The sequence below is a fragment of the Pleurodeles waltl genome, chromosome 6 (assembly GCF_031143425.1).
Source record: "Pleurodeles waltl isolate 20211129_DDA chromosome 6, aPleWal1.hap1.20221129, whole genome shotgun sequence".
In the NCBI taxonomy this organism is placed as follows: Eukaryota; Metazoa; Chordata; class Amphibia; order Caudata; family Salamandridae; genus Pleurodeles; species Pleurodeles waltl.
The window spans coordinates 118,494,737-118,516,692 of NC_090445.1; the positions used below are offsets into that span (position 1 = coordinate 118,494,737).

The 21,956-nt window shown below is 48.1% G+C and overlaps 1 protein-coding gene across 1 annotated transcript in view; it reads left to right on the plus strand.

The window, feature by feature from the left end:
- Nucleotides 1–276: 276 nt before the first annotated feature.
- GPR179 (G protein-coupled receptor 179) overlaps nt 277–21,956 on the plus strand; it is a 221,240-nt gene continuing 199,560 nt past the window's right edge. The window contains exon 1 of the mRNA XM_069237498.1: nt 277–1,862. Coding sequence (XP_069093599.1) covers nt 787–1,862 — 1,076 coding nt within the window. The 5' untranslated portion in view covers nt 277–786. The remainder of the gene's footprint in view (nt 1,863–21,956) is intronic.

Below are 21,956 nucleotides of genomic sequence, written 5' to 3' on the forward strand. Positions count from 1 at the left end.
GGCATCTCGGGTGGTTCATGTACCTGGTGCTGCAGACCCGGCCTGGTCACTATTCAGCATCCTTGCTGCGCAGCCAACATCCTTACAATGGGAAAGGGGTCGGGAGGGATCATTGGGGAAGCTGTCACCCCCCCACATTCCGAAGGGGTATGTACCGGGGGCTGGCGAGGAGTCCTGGGGTGCCCTCCTAGATACCCACCCTGGGCGCGGAGGCTGGGAGTGAGGCGGGGGGAGGCTGCAGCCTCCGTTACCATGGCGCTCCATCCCGGATTTGCTGACATCACCGCCTGCTGCATCTCCTAATGGGAGCGGAGCGATGCCGCCCTAGCCTCTCTCTCCCTCTCGCGCCTCTCCTGGCGGGCCCTCCCTTGCCGCCCCGCTCGCATCTCCCCATTTGGACCATTAATGAGCGAGTGCACGACGCGTGGATTAAAAGGCTCGGGCATTAGCCCGCATCGATGCGCGAGGAGGGCCGCGCCAAGGGATGAGCAGGCTTCGAAGCCCGTGACGTGGACATCGACTGGGCGACATAAAACCTAAGAGGGGGGCATCCTGCAGCTGGCACGGCTCTGCGGACGGTCCACTCCCGCTCACTGAATGAGGTCCCCGGGGGCCGAGGCTGGCACTTGCCGACGAGGGACATCGCCGTCGACAAGGATCACAGGTGCCCAAAAGCGAGGCAGCGGACTGGGTAGAGGGGATGAGGCAGCGGCGCTGAAGCAGGGTTAGGGCTGGAATGAGCACCACCTGGCGGGGTCCCAGGTGCAAGGCGCCCCTCCCCGAGACATGCGGCCTTTGCACTGGGCGCTGCTCTGGTGTTTCCAACTGGAGATGCTGTCCGGCCTGGGGACCTTCCGGCGGCAGAGGTCACCGGACGAGGTCAGGGACGTGAGACCTTGGGGCTGGACCACGCCTCCCACCGCCCCTCCAATCCCCTCTTCCTCTCCCTCTCCATCCTTTTCTCCATCTTCTTCCTCATTGCCCTCATGGCCACCGTCCTCTTTTTCACCGACCTACTCTTCGTCCTCCCTCTCTTCCTCCTCGTCCTCCACACCCATTACTTCTTCACCAACCTCCCCTCAGTTTTCTTCTTTTTCTCCACCTGATTCCTTCTCCTCTCCCTCCTCTGCCTCAGCCTCGCCCTCCTTCTCCACAGCGCCCACCTGGCTGGCCACTCCGGAAGCAGACCGCGCAGACCCGGATGGCTCTGAGGCAGCCTTGGCCTTCCTCTACTCGGGCGATGCCCTCAGGCTGGCACAGGCCAACTGTACCAGGAGATACGAGATGAAGGGCCTGGAAGGGGAACCCCACGCCAAGTTCCACACCTTCGTGCGCAGCGCCACCGACACCCTGGTCCACGCCACCAACTTCCTGAACATGATCTTCCAGACCAACGACATCCGGGAGTCCAGCGTCCAGGATGATGTGGAGTGGTACCACGCCTTGGTGCGGAGCGTCCTGGAGGGCGACCCCCGCATCTACCGGGCGGTGCTCACCTTCGACGCCCACCCCATGTCTTGGAAGCCCCAGCTCGTGCTGCAGGCCACCAAGACCAACCACGAGATCCTGCTAAGGGACCTCACAGCCGCAGGCAGCGCCGCCGACCTCAGCCGGGACGAGAGCTTCAGTGCGCTCAAGCAGCAGAAGAACCCTTCTCTGAGCAAGACCATCCTCAGCAATGACCTCAAGAGCCTGGACACCCCCAAGTGGAGCCGGGGGGACAGCTACGTCATGAACTTCAGCCACGTCAGGTGGTCCAGCCCCTTCCTGGAGTGCGAGCAGAACTCCTTCCTGCCCACCTGGATGGTCAGCCTGTCCGCGGCCTTCTACGGCCTGAAGCCGGACCTCAGCCCGGAGTTCAAGTAAGTGTCTCGCTCTCGTTCTCTGAGTAGCCCCGCGGAGCTCTCTGAGGGCGCTCTCTCGTTCTCTGGGCCTTGCAGGCCGCTTGCATACCTAGCATTTTACACAAAAAAGCTCTTTCCGTGTGTACGTTTCACTCAGGAAAGTGCCAGTGAGTCTTGGATTCCCTCTCTATATCAGTGCGTCATCTCCATCGCTCTGTGCAAGTCCTACAGCTTCCTCTTCACCTGTGAGTTCCAGTGCTCGTTGTACATATATGAGTCTTGGAGCTCCCTATCCGTGAGCCCTACAGCTCCATGTCTGAGTCCCATGCCTCCTTCTATATCTGTGAGTCCTACAGCTTCCTCTGTGTCTGTGAGCCCTACAGCTCTATGCCTGTGAGTCATACGTCTTCTTCTATATCTGTGAGTCCTACAGCTTCCTCTGTGTCTGTGAGCACTACAGCTTTCTCTATATCTGTGAGTCACACACCTCCTTCTATATCTGTGAGTCCTACAGCTTCCTCTGTGTCTGTGAGCTCTACAGCTCTCTCTATATCTGTGAATCATACACCTCCTTCTATATCTGTGAGTCCTACAGCTTCCCGTGTCTGTGAGCTCTACAGCTCTCTCTATATCTGTGAGTCATACGCCTCCTTCTATATCTGTGAGTCCTACAACTTCCCCTGTGTCTGTGAGCTCTACAGCTTTCTCTATATCTGTGAGTCACACACCTCCTTCTATATCTGTGAGTTCTACAGCTTCTTCTATGTCTGTGAGCCCTGCAGCTATCTCTATATCTGTCATACCGCTCCTTATATATCTGCGAGTCCTACAACTGCGTATATGTCTGTGAACCCTACAGCTCTATGTCTGTGAGTCCCACGCCTCCTTCTATATATGTGAGTCACACAGCTCTTTCTATATCTGCGAGTCCTATAGCTCCCTTTCTGTCTGTGAGTCCTACAGCTCCCTCTATGTATGTGTGCCCTACAACTCCCTATACGTCCGTGCTCCACACCTCCTTTTATATCTGTGAGCCCTACAGATCCCTCTATCTGTGAGTCCTACAGCTCCTTCTTTATCTCTGAGTCCTATAGCCCCTTCTATATCTGCGACTCCTACACCTCCTTTTATATCTGAGTCCTACAGCTTCCTCTATGTCTGCGAGCCCCACAGCTCTCTCTCCATCTGTGAATCCTACAGCTCTCTTTATGTCTGTGAGTCCTACAGCTCTCTCTATGTCTGTGAGTCCTACAACTCTCTCCATATCCTTGAGTCCCACAGCTCTCTCTCCATTTGTGAATCCTACAGCTCTCTTTATGTTCGTGAGTTCTACAGCTCACTCTAGATCTGTGTGTCCCGTAGTTCCCTCTATGTCTGTGTGTCCCACAGCTCCCTCTATGTGTGTGAGTCCTACAGCTCCTTCCACAGCCAGAAGCCCCACAGCTCTCTCTATATTTGTGAGTTCTACAGCTCCCCCCATGTATGTGAGTCCTACAGCTCCTTCAGATCTGCGAGCCCTTCAAATCCCTCTATCTTGATGAGTCCTTCAGCTCTCTTTATATTTGTGAGTCCTACAGCTCTCTCGCTGTCTGAGTTCTACAGCTCCCTTCATGTCTGTGAGCCTTACAGCTCCTTCTACATCCTTGAACCCTACAGCTCCTTCTACATCTACGAGTCTTACAGCCCCTTCTACATCCCTGAGTCCTGAAGCTCTCTATGTATCTATGAACCTCTGTCTTTATGGAAGCCCACGAGCTCTCTGTGTATCTGTGAGTCCTAAAGTTCTGTTTGTGTCTATGAGTCTTTGTGAGCCCTGGAACTCTCTGTGTCTATTTTTGAGCGCTGGAGCTCTTCGTGTATATGTAAGTTCTGGAGCTTTTTCTGTATATGTGAATTTCTGCGAGTTCTGGAGCTGTCACTTTGTATCTCTAAGTCCGAGAGGGCTCTCTATATTCATGAGCCCCGAAACTCTATGAATCTGTATAACTCTGTTTGTATATAAAGTCTTGAGCTTCCTGTGTATCTGTGAGTCGTCAAGCTCTCTGTGTATCCTTGAGTCTCTGTGTATCTGCGAGTCCTCAAGCTCTCTCTGTGTATCTGTGAGTCCTCAAGCTCTCTCTGTGTATCCTTGAGTCTCTGTGTATCTGCGAGTCCTCAAGCTCTCTGTGTGAATCCTTGAGTCTCTGTGTATCTGTGAGTCCTCAAGCTCTCCCTGTGTATCTGCGAGTCCTCAAGCTCTCTCTGTGTATCCTTGAGTCTCTGTGTATCTGTGAGTCCTCAAGCTCTCTGTGTGAATCCTTGAGTCTCTGTGTATCTGTGAGTCCTCAAGCTCTCCCTGTGTATCTGTGAGTCCTCAAGCTCTCCCTGTGTATCTGCGAGTCCTCAAGCTCTCTCTGTGTATCCTTGAGTCTCTGTGTATCTGTGAGTCCTCAAGCTCTCTGTGTGAATCCTTGAGTCTCTGTGTATCTGTGAGTTCTCAAGCTTTCTGTGTATCCGTAAGTCCTGTGAGTCCTCAAGCTCTCTGTGTATCTGTGAGTCTCTGTGCATCTGTGAGTCCTCAAGCTCTCTGTGTGCATCTGTGAGTCCTCAAGCTCTCTGTGTATCCGTGAGTCCCTGTGAGTCGTCAAGCTCTCTGTGTATCTGTGAGTCTCTGTGTACCTGTGTGCCCTGGAGCTATCCCTGTGTATCCGTTAGTCTCGAATGTCTCTCCAAGTATCATTAAGTTCCAGAGTTCTCTCTGTATCTGTGGGGCATTGACCTCTCTGTGTGTATGTGTCACTCATAGGCCTCTCTAGGTATCTCTGAGATTCTGTGCATCTGTGAGCCACAATGTTTGTTGACGTCACCCCCAAAGACCACTTAAGCCACAGATTCCCTCACTACCACCATTTAACACTGCCCCTCAAGTCCCCAAGACCACTCTCCATAAACACTCTATCTCATTTGCATTTAATTAGTTTTATAGCGCCACTCATACCAGTGTAGGGTGTCGGAGCACTTTACAATGATTCCTGAAGCTATCTTTATAAATGTAGGTATTTGTGTCTGCATCAGTGTGCCCTGGAGATTTCTACGTGTATCTCTGAGTCCTGGAGCTCTCTAAATATTTGTGAGGTCTGAAGCTATCTACATATCTGTGGGTACCTGTGTCTGCATCTGTGTATCCTGGAGATTTCTATGTCCATCTGTGAGCCTAAGAACTTCTACTGTGTATCTGTGAGTCCCGGAGCTCGTAATGGGTGTAGTCATGGAGCTCTCTGTGTGTCCGTGTGTCCTGGAGCTTGTAATGTGTGTAACCATGGAGCTCTCTGTGTGTCCGTGAGTCCCGGAGCTTGTAATGTGTGTAACCATGGTGCTCTCTGTGTACTGGTGAGTCCTGGAGCTTATACCGTGTGTAGCCATGGAGCTCTCTGTGTGTCCGTGGGTCCTGGAGCTTGTAATGTGTGTAGCCACGGAGTTCTCGGTGTACTTGTGAGTCTTGGAGCTTGTAACATGTGTAACCATGGAGCTCTCTGTGTAATTGTGTATCATGGAGCTTCTGATGTGTGTAACCATGGAGCTCAATGTGTATCTGTGAGTCCCGGAGCTTGTGATGTGTGTAACTATGGAGCTCACTGTGTATCCATGAGTCCCGGAGCTTGTAATATGTCTAGCCATTGAGCTCTCTGTGTATCCTTGAGTCCCAGAGCTTGTGATGTGTGTAACCATGGACCTCTGTGTATCCTTGAGTTCAGGAGCTTATAATGAGTGTAGCCATGGAGCTCTCTATGTATCCGTGAATACCGGAGCTTGTGATGTGTGTCACCATGGAGCTCTCTGTGTATCCATGAGTCCCGGAGCTTGTAATGCACGTAGCCATGCAGCTCTCTCTGTATTTGTGAGTCCTGGAGCTTGTAATGTGTGTAGCCATGGAGCTCTTTGTGTATCCATGAGTACCGGAGCTTATGATGTGTGTAACCATGGAGCTCTCTGTGTATCTGTGAGTCCCAGAGCTTGTGATGTGTGTAACCAAGGAGCTCTCTCCGTATCTGTGAGTCCCGGAGCTTGTAATATGTGTAGCCATGGAGTTCTATGTGTATCCGTGAGTCCCGGAGCTTGTAAAATGTGTAGCCATGGAGCTCTCTGTGTATCCATGAGTCCCGGAGCTTGTAATATGTGTAGTCATGGAGCTGTCTGTGTATCCATGAGTCCCAGAGCTTATACTGAGTGTAGCCATGGAGCTCTCTGTGTGTCTGTGAGTCCCGGAGCTTGTGATGTGTGTAATCATGGAGCTCTCTGTGTATCCGTGAGTCCCAAAGCTTGTACTGTGTGTAACCACGGAGCTCTCTGTGTATCCGTAATTCTCAGAGCTTGTAATGTGTGTAACTATGGTGCTCTCTGTACACTTGTGAGTCCTGGAGCTTGTAATGTGTGTGACCATCGAGCTCTCTATGTATCCGTGAGTCCTGGAGCTTGTAATGTGTGTAGCCATGGAGCTCTCTGTGTGTCCATGAGTACCGGAGCTTGTAATGTGAGTAGCCATGGAGCTTTCTTTGTACTTGTGAGTCCCAGAGCTTGTAATGTGCATAACCATGGAGCTTTCTGTGTATCGGTGAGTCCTGGAGCATGTAATAGGTGTAGCTATGGAGCTCTCTGTGTACCTGTGAGTCCCAGAGCTTGTAATGTGTGTGACCATGGAGCTTTCTGTGTATCCGTGAGTCCCGGAGCTTGTAATGTGCTTTACCATGGAGCTCTGTGTGTATCTGTGAGTCCCAGAGCTTGTAATGTGTGTGACCATGGAGCTTTCTGTGTATCCGTGAGTCCCGGAGCTTGTAATGTGCATTACCATGGAGCTCTGTGTGTATCTGTGAGTCCCAGAGCTTGTAATGTGTGTAGCTATGGAGCTCTCTGTGTATCTGTGAGTCCCAGAGCTTGTGATGTGTGTAGCCATGGAGCTCTCTGTGTAAGTGAGTCCCAGAGCTTGTAATGTGTGTAGCCATGGAGTTCTCTGTGTATCCCTGAGTCCCTGAGCTTGTAATGTGTAGCCATGGAGCCATGGAGCTCTCTCTGTAAGTGAGTCCCAGAGCTTGTAATGTGTGTAACCATGGAGCTCTCTGTGTATCCGTGAGTCCCAGAGCTTGTAATGTCTGTAACAATAGAGCTCTCTGTGTATCTGTGAGTCCCGGGGCTTGTAATGTGTGTGTAACCATGAAGCTCCCTGCGTATCCGTAGGTTCTGGAGCTTATAATGTGTGTAACCATGGAGCTCTCTGTGTAGGTGATTCCCGGAGCTTGTAATGTGTGTAACCATGGAGCTCTCTGTGTACTTGTGAGTCCCGGAGCTTGTGATGTGTGTAACCATGGAGCTCTCTGTGTACCCATGAGTCCCAGAGCTTGTAATGTGTGTAACCATGGAGCTCTCTGTGTATCTGTGCGTCCTGGAGCTTGTAATGTGTGTAACCATGGAGCTCTCTGTGTACATGTGAGTCTTGAAGCTCGTAATGTGTGTAGCCATGGAGCTCTCTGTGTAAGTGAGTCCCAGAACTTGTAATGTGTGTAGCCGTGGAGCTCTCTGTGTATCCCTGAGTCCCGGAGCTTGTATTGTATGTAGCCATGGAGCTCTCGGCCTATCTGTGAGTTCTGGACCTTTTCATGTGTGCAACCTTGGAGCTCTCTGTGTACCTGCGAGTCCTGGAGCTTGTATTGTGTGTAACCATGGAGCTCTGTGGGTACGTGTGAGCCCTGGAGCTTGTAATGTGTGTAGCCAAGGAGCTCTCTCTGTATTTGTGAGTCCTGGAGCTTGTAATAGGTTTAACCATGGAACTTTCTGTGTATCCGTGAGTCCCGGAGCTTGTAATGTGCATTACCATGGAGCTCTGTGTGTATCTGTGAGTCCCAGAGCTTGTAATGTGTGTAGCTATGGAGCTCTCTGTGTATCTGTGAGTCCCAGAGCTTGTGATGTGTGTAGCCATGGAGCTCTCTGTGTAAGTGAGTCCCAGAGCTTGTAATGTGTGTAGCCATGGAGTTCTCTGTGTATCCCTGAGTCCCTGAGCTTGTAATGTGTGTAGCCATGGAGCTCTCTCTGTAAGTGAGTCCCAGAGCTTGTAATGTGTGTAACCATGGAGCTCTCTGTGTATCTGTGAGTCCCAGAGCTTGTAATGTCTGTAACAATAGAGCTCTCTGTGTATCTGTGAGTCCCGGAGCTTGTAATGTGTGTGTAACCATGAAGCTCCCTGCGTATCCGTGGGTTCTGGAGCTTATAATGTGTGTAACCATGGAGCTCTCTGTGTATCTGTGCGTCCTGGAGCTTGTAATGTGTGTAATCATGGAGCTCTCTGTGTACATGTGAGTCTTGGAGCTCGTAATGTGTGTAGCCATGGAGCTCTCTGTGTAAGTGAGTCCCAGAGCTTGTAATGTGTGTAGCCGTGGAGATCTCTGTGTATCCCTGAGCCCCGGAGCTTGTATTGTATGTAGCCATGGAGCTCTCTGTGTATCTGTGTGTCCTGGAGCTTGTAATGTGTGGAATCATGGAGCTCTCTATGTAACCATGAGTCCCAGAGCTTGTAATGTGTGTAGCCGTGGAGCTCTCTGTGTAAGTGAGTCCCAGAGCTTGTAATGTGTGTAGCCGTGGAGCTCTCTGTGTATCACTGAGTCCCGGAGCTTGTATTGTATGTAGCCATGGAGCTCTCTGCCTATCTGTGAGTTCTGGACCTTTTAATGTGTGCAACCTTGGAGATCTCTGTGTACCTGTGAGTCCTGGAGCTTTTATTGTGTGTAACCATGGAGCTCTGTGGGTACGTATGAGCTCTGGAGCTTGTAATGTGTGTAGCCAAGGAGCTCTCTCTGTATTTGTGAGTCCTGGAGCTTGTAATAGGTTTAACCATGGAACTTTCTGTGTATCCGTGAGTCCCGGAGCTGGTAATGTGCATTACCATGGAGCTCTCTGTGTATCTGTGAGTCCCGCAGCTTGTGATGTATGTAACCATGGAGCTCTCTGTGTATCCGTGAGTCCCAGAGCTTGTAATGTGTGTAGGTATGGAGCTCTCGGTGTATCCGTGAGCCCCAGAGCTTATAATTGGTGTAGCCATGGAGCTCTATGTGTATCCGTGAGTCCCAGAGCTTGTGATATGTGTAACCATGGAGCTCTCTGTGTAGCTCTGAGTCCCGGAGCTTGTAATGTGTGTAGCCATGGAGCTCTCAGAGTATCTCTGAGTCCCAGAGCTTGTAATGTGTGTAACCATGGAGCTTTCTGTGTACTTGTAAGTCCTAGATCTTGTAATGTTGGTAACCATGGAGCTCTCTGTGTATCCATGAGTCCCAGAGCTTGTAGTGTGAGTAGCCACGGATACTCTTTGCGTAAGTGAGTCCCAGAGCTTGTGATGTGTGTAGCCACGGAGCTCTCTGTGTATGCCTGAGTCGCGGAGCTTGTAATGTGTGTAGCCATGGAGCTCTCTGTGTATTTGTGAGTCCTGGAGCTTGTAATGTGTGTAACCATGGAGCTCTCTGTGTATCTGTGCGTCGTGGAGCTTGTATTGTGTGTAACCATGGAGCTCTTTGTGGACGTGTGAGTTCTGGAGCTTGTAATGTGTGTAGCCATGAAAATCTATGTATCTGTGAGTCCCTGAGCTTGTAATGTGTGTAGCCATGGAGCTCTCTGTGTATCCCTGAGTCCCAGAGCGTGTAATGTGTGTAACCATGGAGCTCTCTGTGTATCTGTGAGTCCTGGAGCATGTATTGTGTGTAACCATGGAGCTCTTGTGTACTTGTGAGTCCTGGAGCTTGTGATGTGTGTAACCATGGAGCTCTCTGTGTACCCGTGAGTCCCAGAGCTTGTAATGTGTGTGTAACCATGGAGCTCTTTGTGGACGTGTGAGTTCTGGAGCTTGTAATGTGTGTAGCCATGAAAATCTGTGTATCTGTGAGTCCCTGAGCTTGTAATGTGTGTAGCCATGGAGCTCTCTGTGTAAGTGAGTCCCGGAGCTTGTAATGTGTGTAACCATGGAGCTCTCTGTGTACATGCGAGTCCCGGAGCTTGTAATGTGTGTAACCATTGAGCTCTCTGCGTATCCATGAGTTCTGGAGCTTGTAATGTGTGTACCCATGGAGCTCTCTGTGTACTTGCGAGTCTCAGAGCTTGTAATGTGTGTAGCCATGGAGCTCTCTGTGTATCCCTGAGTCCCAGAGCTTGTAATGTGTGTAACCATGGAGCTCTCTGTGTATCTGTGAGTCCTGGAGCATGTATTGTGTGTAACCATGGAGCTCTTGTGTACTTGTGAGTCCTGGAGCTTGTGATGTGTGTAACCATGGAGCTCTCTGTGTATCTGTGAGTCCCAGAGCTTGTAATGTGTGTGTAACCATGGAGCTCTCTCTCTATGTATCTGTGCGTCCTGGAGCTTGTAATGTGTGTAATCATGGAGCTCTCTATGTAACCATGAGTCCCAGAGCTTGTAATGTGTGTAGCCGTGGAGCTCTCTGTGTATCCCTGAGTCCCGGAGCTTGTATTGTACGTAGCCATGGAGCTCTCTGTGTATCTGTGCGTCCTAGAGCTTGTAATGTGTGTAATCATGGAGCTCTCTATGTAACCATGAGTCCCAGAGCTTGTAATGTGTGTAGCCATGGAGCTCTCTGTGTAAGCGAGTCCCAGAACTTGTAATGTGTGTAGCCGTGGAGCTCTCTGTGTATCCCTGAGTCCCGGAGCTTGTATTGTATGTAGCCTTGGAGCTCTCTGCCTATCCGTGAGTTCTGGACCTTTTAATGTGTGCAACCTTGGAGCTCTCTGTGTACCTGCGAGTCCTGGAGCTTGTATTGTGTGTAACCATGGAGCTCTGTGGGTACGTGTGAGCTCTGCAGCTTATGTGTGTAGCCAAGGAGCTCTCTCTGTATTTGTGAGTCCTGGAGCTTGTAATAGATTTAACCATGGAGCTTTCTGTGTATCCGTGAGTCCTGGAGCTTGTAATGTGCATTACCATGGAGCTCTCTGTGTATCTGTAAGTCCCGCAGCTTGTGATGTATGTAACCATGGAGCTCTCTGTGTATCCGTGAGTCCCAGAGCTTGTAATGTGTGTAGGTATGGAGCTCTCGGTGTATCCGTTAGCCCCGGGGCTTATAATTGGTATAGCCATGGAGCTCTATGTGTATCCGTGAGTCCCAGAGCTTGTGATATGTGTAACCATGGAGCTCTCTGTGTAGCTCTGAGTCCCGGAGCTTGTAATGTGTGTAGCCATGGAGCTCTCAGAGTATCTCTGAGTCCCAGAGCTTGTAATGTGTGTAACCATGGAGCTTTCTGTGTACTTGTAAGTCCTAGATCTTGTAATGTTGGTAACCATGGAGCTCTCTGTGTATCCATGAGTCCCAGAGCTTGTAGTGTGAGTAGCCACGGATACTCTTTGCGTAAGTGAGTCCCAGAGCTTGTGATGTGTGTAGCCACGGAGCTCTCTGTGTATGCCTGAGTCGCGGAGCTTGTAATGTGTGTAGCCATGGAGCTCTCTGTGTATTTGTGAGTCCTGGAGCTTGTAATGTGTGTAACCATGGAGCTCTCTGTGTATCTGTGCGTCGTGGAGCTTGTATTGTGTGTAACCATGGAGCTCTTTGTGGACGTGTGAGTTCTGGAGCTTGTAATGTGTGTAGCCATGAAAATCTATGTATCTGTGAGTCCCTGAGCTTGTAATGTGTGTAGCCATGGAGCTCTCTGTGTATCCCTGAGTCCCAGAGCGTGTAATGTGTGTAACCATGGAGCTCTCTGTGTATCTGTGAGTCCTGGAGCATGTATTGTGTGTAACCATGGAGCTCTTGTGTACTTGTGAGTCCTGGAGCTTGTGATGTGTGTAACCATGGAGCTCTCTGTGTACCCGTGAGTCCCAGAGCTTGTAATGTGTGTGTAACCATGGAGCTCTTTGTGGACGTGTGAGTTCTGGAGCTTGTAATGTGTGTAGCCATGAAAATCTGTGTATCTGTGAGTCCCTGAGCTTGTAATGTGTGTAGCCATGGAGCTCTCTGTGTAAGTGAGTCCCGGAGCTTGTAATGTGTGTAACCATGGAGCTCTCTGTGTACATGCGAGTCCCGGAGCTTGTAATGTGTGTAACCATTGAGCTCTCTGCGTATCCATGAGTTCTGGAGCTTGTAATGTGTGTACCCATGGAGCTCTCTGTGTACTTGCGAGTCTCAGAGCTTGTAATGTGTGTAGCCATGGAGCTCTCTGTGTATCCCTGAGTCCCAGAGCTTGTAATGTGTGTAACCATGGAGCTCTCTGTGTATCTGTGAGTCCTGGAGCATGTATTGTGTGTAACCATGGAGCTCTTGTGTACTTGTGAGTCCTGGAGCTTGTGATGTGTGTAACCATGGAGCTCTCTGTGTATCCGTGAGTCCCAGAGCTTGTAATGTGTGTGTAACCATGGAGCTCTCTCTCTATGTATCTGTGCGTCCTGGAGCTTGTAATGTGTGTAATCATGGAGCTCTCTATGTAACCATGAGTCCCAGAGCTTGTAATGTGTGTAGCCGTGGAGCTCTCTGTGTATCCCTGAGTCCCGGAGCTTGTATTGTACGTAGCCATGGAGCTCTCTGTGTATCTGTGCGTCCTAGAGCTTGTAATGTGTGTAATCATGGAGCTCTCTATGTAACCATGAGTCCCAGAGCTTGTAATGTGTGTAGCCATGGAGCTCTCTGTGTAAGCGAGTCCCAGAACTTGTAATGTGTGTAGCCGTGGAGCTCTCTGTGTATCCCTGAGTCCCGGAGCTTGTATTGTATGTAGCCTTGGAGCTCTCTGCCTATCCGTGAGTTCTGGACCTTTTAATGTGTGCAACCTTGGAGCTCTCTGTGTACCTGCGAGTCCTGGAGCTTGTATTGTGTGTAACCATGGAGCTCTGTGGGTACGTGTGAGCTCTGCAGCTTATGTGTGTAGCCAAGGAGCTCTCTCTGTATTTGTGAGTCCTGGAGCTTGTAATAGATTTAACCATGGAGCTTTCTGTGTATCCGTGAGTCCTGGAGCTTGTAATGTGCATTACCATGGAGCTCTCTGTGTATCTGTAAGTCCCGCAGCTTGTGATGTATGTAACCATGGAGCTCTCTGTGTATCCGTGAGTCCCAGAGCTTGTAATGTGTGTAGGTATGGAGCTCTCGGTGTATCCGTTAGCCCCGGGGCTTATAATTGGTATAGCCATGGAGCTCTATGTGTATCCGTGAGTCCCAGAGCTTGTGATATGTGTAACGATGGAGCTCTCTGTGTATCTCTGAGTCCCAGAGCTTGTGATGTGTGTAACTATGGAGCTCTCCGTGTATCCGTGAGTCCCGGAGCTTGTAACGTACGTAGCCATGGAGTTTTCTGTGTATTTGTGAGTCCCAGAGCTTGTAATGTGTGTAGCCATGGAGCTCTCAGAGTATCTGTGAGTCCCAGAGCTTGTAATGTGTGTAACCATGGAGCTCTCTGTGTACTTGTGAGTCCTAGATCTTGTAATGTTGGTAACCATGGAGCTCTCTGTTGAATCCATGAGTCCCAGAGCTTGTAGTGTGTGTAGCCATGGAACTCTCTGCGTAAGTGAGTCCCAGAGCTTGTAATGTGTGTAGCCATGGAGCTCTCTGTGTATTCGTGAGTTCTGGAGCTTGTAATGTGTGTAACCATGGAGCTCTCTGTGTATCTGTGCGTCGTGGAGCTTGTATTGTGTGTAACCATGGAGCTCTTTGTGGACGTGTGAGTTCTGGAGCTTGTAATGTGTGTAGCCATGGATCTCTCTGTGTATCGGTGAGTCCCGGAGCGTGTAATGCGTGTAGCCATGAAAATCTGTGTATCTGTGAGTCCCTGAGCTTGTAATGTGTGTAGCCATGGAGCTCTCTGTGTATCCCTGAGTCCCGGAGCTTGTAATGTGTGTAACCATGGAGCTCTCTGTGTATCTGTGAGTCCTGGAGCATGTATTGTGTGTAACCATGGAGCTCTTGTGTACTTGTGAGTCCCGGAGCTTGTGATGTGTGTAACCATGGAGCTCTCTGTGTACTCGTGAGTCCCAGAGCTTGTAATGTGTGTAACCATGGAGCACTCTGTGTATCTGTGTGTCCTGGAGATTGTAATGTGTGTAATCATGGAGCTCTCTATGTAACCATGAGTCCCAGAGCTTGTAATGTGTGTAGCCATGGAGCTCTCTGTGTAAGTGAGTCCCAGAGCTTGTAATGTGTGTAGCCGTGGAGCTCTCTGTGTATCCCTGAGTCCCGGAGCTTGTATTGTATGTAGCCATGGAGCTCTCTGTGTATCTGTGCCTCCTGGAGCTTGTGATGTGTGTAATCATGGAGCTCTCTATGTAAACATGAGTCCCAGAGCTTGTAATGTGTGTAGCCATGGAGCTCTCTGTGTAAGTGAGTCCCAGAACTTGTAATGTGTGTAGCCGTGGAGCTCTCTGTGTATCCCTGAGTCCCAGAGCTTGTATTGTATGTAGCCATGGAGCTCTCTGCCTATCCGTGAGTTCTGGACCTTTTAATGTGTGCAACCATGGAGCTCTCTGTGAACCTGTGAGTCCTGGAGCTTGCATTGTGTGTAACCATGGAGCTCTGTGGGTACGTGTGAGCTCTGGAGCTTGTAATGTGTGTAGCTAAGGAGCTCTCTCTGTATTTGTGAGTTCTGGAGCTTGTAATAGGTGTAACCATGGAGCTTTCTGTTTATCCGTGAGTCCCGGAGCTTGTAATGTGCATTACCATGGAGCTCTCTGTGTATCTGTGAGTTCCGCAGCTTGTGATGTATGTAACCATGGAGCTCTCTGTGTATCCGTGAGTCCCAGAGCTTGTAATGTGTGTAGGTATGGAGCTCTCGGTGTATCCGTGAGTCCCGGAGCTTGTGATGTGTGTAACTATGGAGCTCTTTGTGTATCCGTGAGTCCCTGAGCTTATAATGTACGTAGCCATGGAGTTCTCTGTGTATTTGTGAGTCCCACAGCTTGTAATGTGTGTAGCCATGGAGCTCTCAGAATATCTGTGAGTCCCAGGGCTTGTAATGTGTGTAACCATGGAGCTCTCTGTGTACTTGTGAGTCCTGGAGCTTGTATTGTGTGTAACCATGGAGCTCTGTGGGTACGTGTGAGCTCTGGAGCTTGTAATGTGTGTAGCCAAGGAGCTCTCTCTGTATTTGTGAGCCCTGGAGCTTGTAATAGGTGTAACCATGGAGCTTTCTGTGTATCCGTGGGTCCCGGAGCTTGTAATGTGCATTACCATGGAGATCTCTGTGTATCTGTGAGTCCCGCAGCTTGTGATGTATGTAACCATGGACTCTCTGTGTATCCGTGAGTCCCAGAGCTTGTAATGTGTGTAGGTATGGAGCTCTCGGTGTATCCGTGAGCCCCAGAGCTTATAATTGGTGTAGCCATGGAGCTCTAGGTGTATCCGTGAGCCCTAGATCTTGTAATGTTGGTAACCATGGAGCTCTCTGTGTATCCATGAGTCCCAGAGCTTGTAGTGTGTGTAGCCATGGAACTCTCTGCATAAGTGAGTCCCAGAACTTGTAATGTGTGTAGCCATAAAGATCTCTGTGTATCCCTGAGTTGCGGAGCTTGTAATGTGTGTAGCCATGGAGCTCTCTGTGTATTCGTGAGTTCCGGAGCTTGTAATGTGTGTAACCATGGAGCTCTGTGTAACTGTGCGTCGTGGAGCTTGTATTGTGTGTAACCATGGAGCTCTTTGTGGACGTGTGAGTTATGGAGCTTGTAATGTGTGTAGCCATAGAGCTCCCTCTGTATCGGTGAGTCCCGGAGCGTGTTTTGTGTGTAGCCATGAAAATCTGTGTATCTGTGAGTCCCTGAGCCTGTAATGTGTGTAGCCATGGAGCTCTCAGTGTAAGTGAGTCCCAGACCTTGCAATGTGTGTAACCATGGAGCTCTCTGTAGACATGTGAGTCTTGGAGCTCGTAATGGGTGAAGCCATGGAGCTCTCTGTGTACTTGTGAGTCCTAGAGCTTGTAATGTGTGTAACCATGGAGCTCTCTGTGTATCCATGAGTTCCGGAGCTTGTAATGTGTGTAGCCATGGAGCTCTCTGTGTATCCGTGAGTTCCAGAGCTTGTAATGTGTGTAGCCATGGATCTTTCTGTGTATCTGTGAGTCCTGGAGCTTGTAATGTGTGTAGGTATGGAGCTCTCTGTGTCTCCGTGAGTTCTGGAGCTTGTAATGTGTGTAACCTTGGAGCTCTCTGTGTACTTGTGAGTCCTGGAGCTTGAATGTGTGTAACCATGGAGCTCTCTGTGTACTTGTGAGTCCTGGAGCTTGTAATGTGTGTAGCCATGGAGCTCTCTGTGTATCCATGAGTTCCAGAGCTTGTAATGTGTTTAGCCGTGGTGCTCTCTGTGTGTCCGTGAGTCCCGGAGCTTGTAATGTGTGTAGCTATGGAGCTCTCTGTGTACTTGTGAGTCATGGAGCTTGCAATGTGTCTGTGAATGCTAGAGCTTTCAGTGAATCTGTGAGACTTGGAGCTCGCAATGTGTCTGTGAGTCATGGGGCACTACAAGTATTGGTGAGTCCTGTATCTCTGTGCACATGTGAGTGTTTTAGCTGCCTTTGTATCTATTATACCTGCAGCTCTGTGTGCATCCGTGAGTCCAGGGTTTCCTTTCTGTTTATCTGTGAGTCCAGAAGCTCATTTCTGTGAGTCCAGGGGTCCCCTTATGTAAGTGTGAGTCCTGGAGCTCTCAGTTTATTAGAGTGTCCTAGCTAGAACCCTCCCTGTACCTCTGAGGCCAGTAGCTCTGTATGCGTATCTGTTAGACAATTCGCTTTTTGTGCATCTGTGAGTCCATGGTTTCCTTACTGTGTATCTGTGAGTCCAGAAGTTCATTTCTTTACATCTGTGAGTCCAGGGTTCCCTTGTGTAAGTGTGAGTCCTGGAGTTCTTTGTGTATTAGAGTGTGCTGGCTGGAGCTCTCCTTGTATCTCTGAGTCCAGTAGCTCTCTGTGTATATCTGTTAGAGTATTAACTTCAAGCTTGTTGTGTATCTATGAGTCCAGAAGTTCATTTCTGTGTATCTGTGAGTCCAGGAGTTCCATGTGTAGGTGAGAGTACTGGAGCTCCCTGTGTATTAGAGTGTCATGGCTAGAGCTCGCTCTCTGTACATCTGAGGCCAGCAGCTCTCTGTGTGTATCCGTTAGCCTATTAGCTTTTTGTGTATCTGTGAGTCCAGGGGTTCCTTTTGTGCACTTGTGAGTCCAGGAGTTCCTTGTGTAAGTGTGAGTACTAGAGTTCTCTGCGCATTAGAGTGTGCTGGCTGGGGCTCTCTCTGTACCTCTGAGGTCAGCAGCTCTCTGCATGTATGTGGTAGACATTTGTTTTTGCATCAGAGTCCATGAGAGTACTTTATACTCGTCTTTGGCCCTCCACAGTGCTCTGCTGCCCTTTGTCTAGGTGTGTGGTATAGAAATACCCCATATACACATGCATAGCAACGTGCAGGAGTTCCTTGTGTAAGTGGGAGTACTGGCACTCTCCCTGTGTATCTGTGAGCCCAAGAGCTTCCTGTGTACCTAGAATACCCGACTTAGTGAATGGAGCACGTGAAACTGCAGGGCACAGTGAGAGCTCTGTGGTGTCCCAGTAGTGGGATAGCTTTGCCTTGCACAGGTCAGTATAGAGGAGCATCACAATGGAATATCAGTGTGTGGCTCAAACTGGATCAGAAGGGGTTCCCACGCACAGAGAGATGATTTATGACACTGAAGGTCAGGCTAGAATCACTTTGTGGGTATGCCAGTATTGACGTACTAGTGAGTCTTACAGCTCAGCTTAGAGGTGCATTTTCAGAGCTGTTATGATGTCTCAGTCCTGGGACAGCAGTTATTGATAAAGCAAAGAAGGCCTGTGGAAATCTCAATGTCAAGATGTACACCTCGAGCCTCCTATGATTTTCTTAGCATTGGTATAGCCATGTATGGTGCAGGTCAAAATAGTGGAAAATTGACTAAGATATCTCCCTGGTCTAGGGCTGTGGTTCTTAACCTTTTGTCTTCTGTGGACCCCCACTGAATCATTATTGGAATCCGTGGACCCCCACTGAACCATTTCTGGAATCCAGGAAAACCCTTTTAATCATTACTGAAAGCTGAGGACCCCCCACCCAAGCATTTTAGATGATTTGAACCACAAATCAATAACCAAAATATATAGAAACAAATATTCATCAAACCAATACACAAACGATTCAATATTTTATTTAATTCATAAGCATATACAAAATAATCAAAATTGAAATTTTATTAAGAAGGATTTAGCTTTCCCAAATTCAATTGCAGCAACTAATTATCCATACTACATCATTTTTGTTGCACTTGCCCTGCTCCCACGAATATATCTGAGAATACTAACTTAATTTTGGGTCACCGACAGAATATCGGAAACAAGAATGTATATATATTTTTGTCCTCGATATTCTTGACATGATAATATGTATTACAATGTTGTTGTTTCTGACATTTTAGCTCCTAATTTCAGGTGCCTTCAATTTACAGAACGCTTTAAAACATTCATTTGTACATTTTGCTTCGTTTATATATACTTTATCTATTAATATTATTTACCTTTCTAAGCAAATTGGGACCCCCTGAGTAGGCGTCGCAGAACCCCAGGGGTCAGGACCGAGTTTACCACACTATATATATATATATTAGACTTTGAATACATGCAGAAACACCAGTGTTATGTGGTAATGCAGGTACAAAACAACAGTATTAAAACGAAAACTCTGACGATTTGTAAATTACCTTCTGAGTGCTCGGAGTGAAAAATGTGTTTTTTTCACTGATTGGGGTGCACTCTTAGTACATATCTACACCAATGTCCCAGCTCCTTTGATCAGGGTGCATGCAGTGTCGGCCCCTGGTCCTGCTAAGGAACAGGCTATGCATGTTTTCTTTTTATTAGGCGTTGGGTTAAGCAGTCCTGTGTTTACTCCTGCCCTACAGCATTCACCTTTTTCAAAATTGACTCCTAACTCCCCCGTTTTTCCCTCTTCCCAACATCCCTCTGAAATTCTATTTCTACTTCAACCCCTGCTCCCCTCAACCACCATGTAACTTCCCCATCTCACTCTCTTGTCCCTTTCTTAACTTCCCCATCCCCCCCGCCGGCGCGCTCACTCTCTGACCTGGGTGCCAGAGTCAAAGTGCTCTGAAGTACCTGCTAATTGCCATGTTGGCACTGCACAAAACATGATGAATAAAAAATCACAAGACGTAGATCTATGCTTGCTGTCGTCTGCATTAACCTGATGACGTGCTGGACTGGTTAGCAGGAGGTCACCATAGCTGTGGTGTGTCGTCTCCTGTGTCATGTGCATTGGGCCGTAGTGCCGTCCACACGTGGTCGAGCGCCTTTTGTATCCGGACAGTGATGTGCATGGATTCCACAGTGTATCCTTACCCTGAATCCCCTGCAAACCTAAATCTTTGGTAAAATCTGATATTTTTCCTCATACTTCTGTGAGGGACAGTTCCGGAATCTGAAAAATGTTTTTTTTTTAAATACTTTAAAATGTTTGTTTAAAAAAAGAATATCATTCTGTTGCGTGTACCTGAAGGATTGTGTTTATTAGTGTTCTTGATGAACCGATCAAGTCAAGAGCATTACAAAGGTTCGTAAGCACCTTAAAGCTGTTAAAGCATTAAGTGAGTGAAGCAAATGAGCCCCCCCCCCCCCCCCTCACAGACTACCCAGAAGTGGAGGAGCTGATGGTGACTGAGAATCCTCTTGAAGAGGACTGGTGGATGAATGAAAAGGATATGATATCTCACAATCTTACTAGAGAAAAAAGCTATCCTTCAAATTAGACAAGGCCATGCTGGTTCAGAAAGTAAACATGCCTCAAAGGTTACACCGTGTTACAGGCTCTGGCAGATGTGATGATAACATTATTAAAACTCATTATCAATAAAGATGATGAATGATGTCATGCTTGCTATGTTATGAGCATTTGTATATTACCTTCTACCATTAATATGGCAACAAAATGATTTCTTAATTTATGTTGCCTTTCCATATGGTTTTGTGATTTACTTTGATTGCACATGGCTGTTTTGGTGTGTTTGGCTGTGTATGGTTGTGAACGGTAGTTAAAAGTGTAGTGTAATAATGATTTGTGTTGATTATTATGAAAATAAAACGAGCCTGATCCTGCTAAAGATATTTAAAGTGTGTATGGATGGCTGTGCCAAAGGACTTTGCAATTTTTCTTTGCACCTATGCATCTTGTTTTCTAGACAGCATCACCAGCCAGGTACTTGGTAATGATGAAGTGTTGTTCATGGTTTGGTGTAATTTGTTTATGGTAGGTTTATCTGAATGGTTCTAAGACGTATGTTGGTGCTGTTGAGTCTCTTTGTGAGCTAAATGGTTTTGGAGTCATGTTGTGTACATCAGGAGTCTGTCTAGCTGGCGAGCATGTTCTGTTTGAAGAAGCCACATTATAAATGTCATTGGAAAGGTGCTGTGTAGTGAGCATTGTTGGGTGAAAGTAAGGAGTGATGATCATCATTGTGAAACTAGACTACATGGTGTATCTGGGCCCTGCGGGATGTGTTAATAATTCTGTAAAGTGTGTTCTGTAGAATATTAGTGCAAAATGATCAGATGATAGACAGAATGCTGAACAATGCAACATTCACCCCCAGTCACAAAGATCTGGGTTTAATCCATCGTTTTTTTGCTCACCACGCCATCCCAGTTTGGACCCAGCCATATGCAAATCAGTCTGGGCATACCCTTCCCACTCAAGCTAACCTGGCTGATGAAGGGTGATGCCTTGAAATGGTCCCAGGATGCTTGTTTCTGGTCCAGGGAGGACCTGGCTTGGCAGTTCAGGCTGGACTGTTTCCATGGGGAACAGGGTCAAGACTGATTTGCATATGGCTGGGTCAAAACTGGGGTGGTGGGCAAACAACCAATGGATTAAACCCAGATCTTTGTGACTGGGGGTGAATTTTTGCATTGTTCATTATTCTGCCCATCATCTGTTCTTTTTGCTTCTGTAGAATATTAGGCCATATTTATGGGCTTTGTGGCGCAGGGCAGTGCAACAGGTCACCTTGCTGCACTCTCCTGCGTCACAGGGAAACAGCAGGAATGAACGGCATTTTAAAGAATACTGCACATTACTGACTTTCCCCTGCGCTAGCGCCCTTTAGGCAGCCTAGCGCTAACGCAGGCACCCTTGCACACTGGTGCATGGGTGCCTGTGTTCCATGTAGGATTGTTTATGGGCAGGAAGGGGCACCTTCCTGCACAAAAACAATTCGAAGAGGCTTTTTTCTCTTTCTATGTGTGCCGCTCAATACAGCATACACAGAAAGAGGAAAAAACTGGTAGAAATAAACATATTTCTCCTTGTTATGCCTCTCCTGGGGAGGCGTATCTTTTTGGCGCATTCCCAGGTTTACAAGTTCTTTTAAATCTGGGAATGAGTCAAAATCCATGGATGTTACATGGGAACACCCACGCAAAACCCATAGAAACACTTCCTGGGTGCAGAGTAATGTAACACAGCAAATTGTGCTGCGTTATATTACTCGAGATTTATGAAGCCACACAGGGCCATGCAAGATGGCCTTGTCTGGCTTTATAAATCTCACTTAAGGTTTGCGTCTCTCTTGCACCACGCATATCAGGTCATAAATATGGCCCTTAGAGTGCAACATGTGATGGTGGAGAGTGCTGTTTGTGAGCTCAGTGACAGACAACTATACAGCATATCTACGTTGTGCTTGATATGTGCAAGAGAGTCTATCTAATATCTACTGTTAAATGTTCGTGCTCATGTAGTAGCAGCCAAGTAGGAAGTGTCACATGGCACCACCGAAATACCATCAGGGATGATCATTCCTAACTATAAAAATATTATGGTAATGCAATACAACATCTGCCTGTAGTTCCTGAAAATAGACACATTTGATTCCTAAAAACCAAGGGGCTTATTTACAAGCTTCTTGAGCCACCGGTGTGTCACTTTTTGAATGGGAAAAAGTGGGTCACCAATGGCGCAAGGGGCTTGTAAATAAGCACCAAAGATTTCACTTTTGTAATTAAATTAGATTGCCCCATGTAAAAACAAGTTGATTTTTCAAAATAACATTCTTGTCCTCCAAATAACGCCTGTGTTTGCCCTAGACTCTGAATGTCTGGCCCCTGAA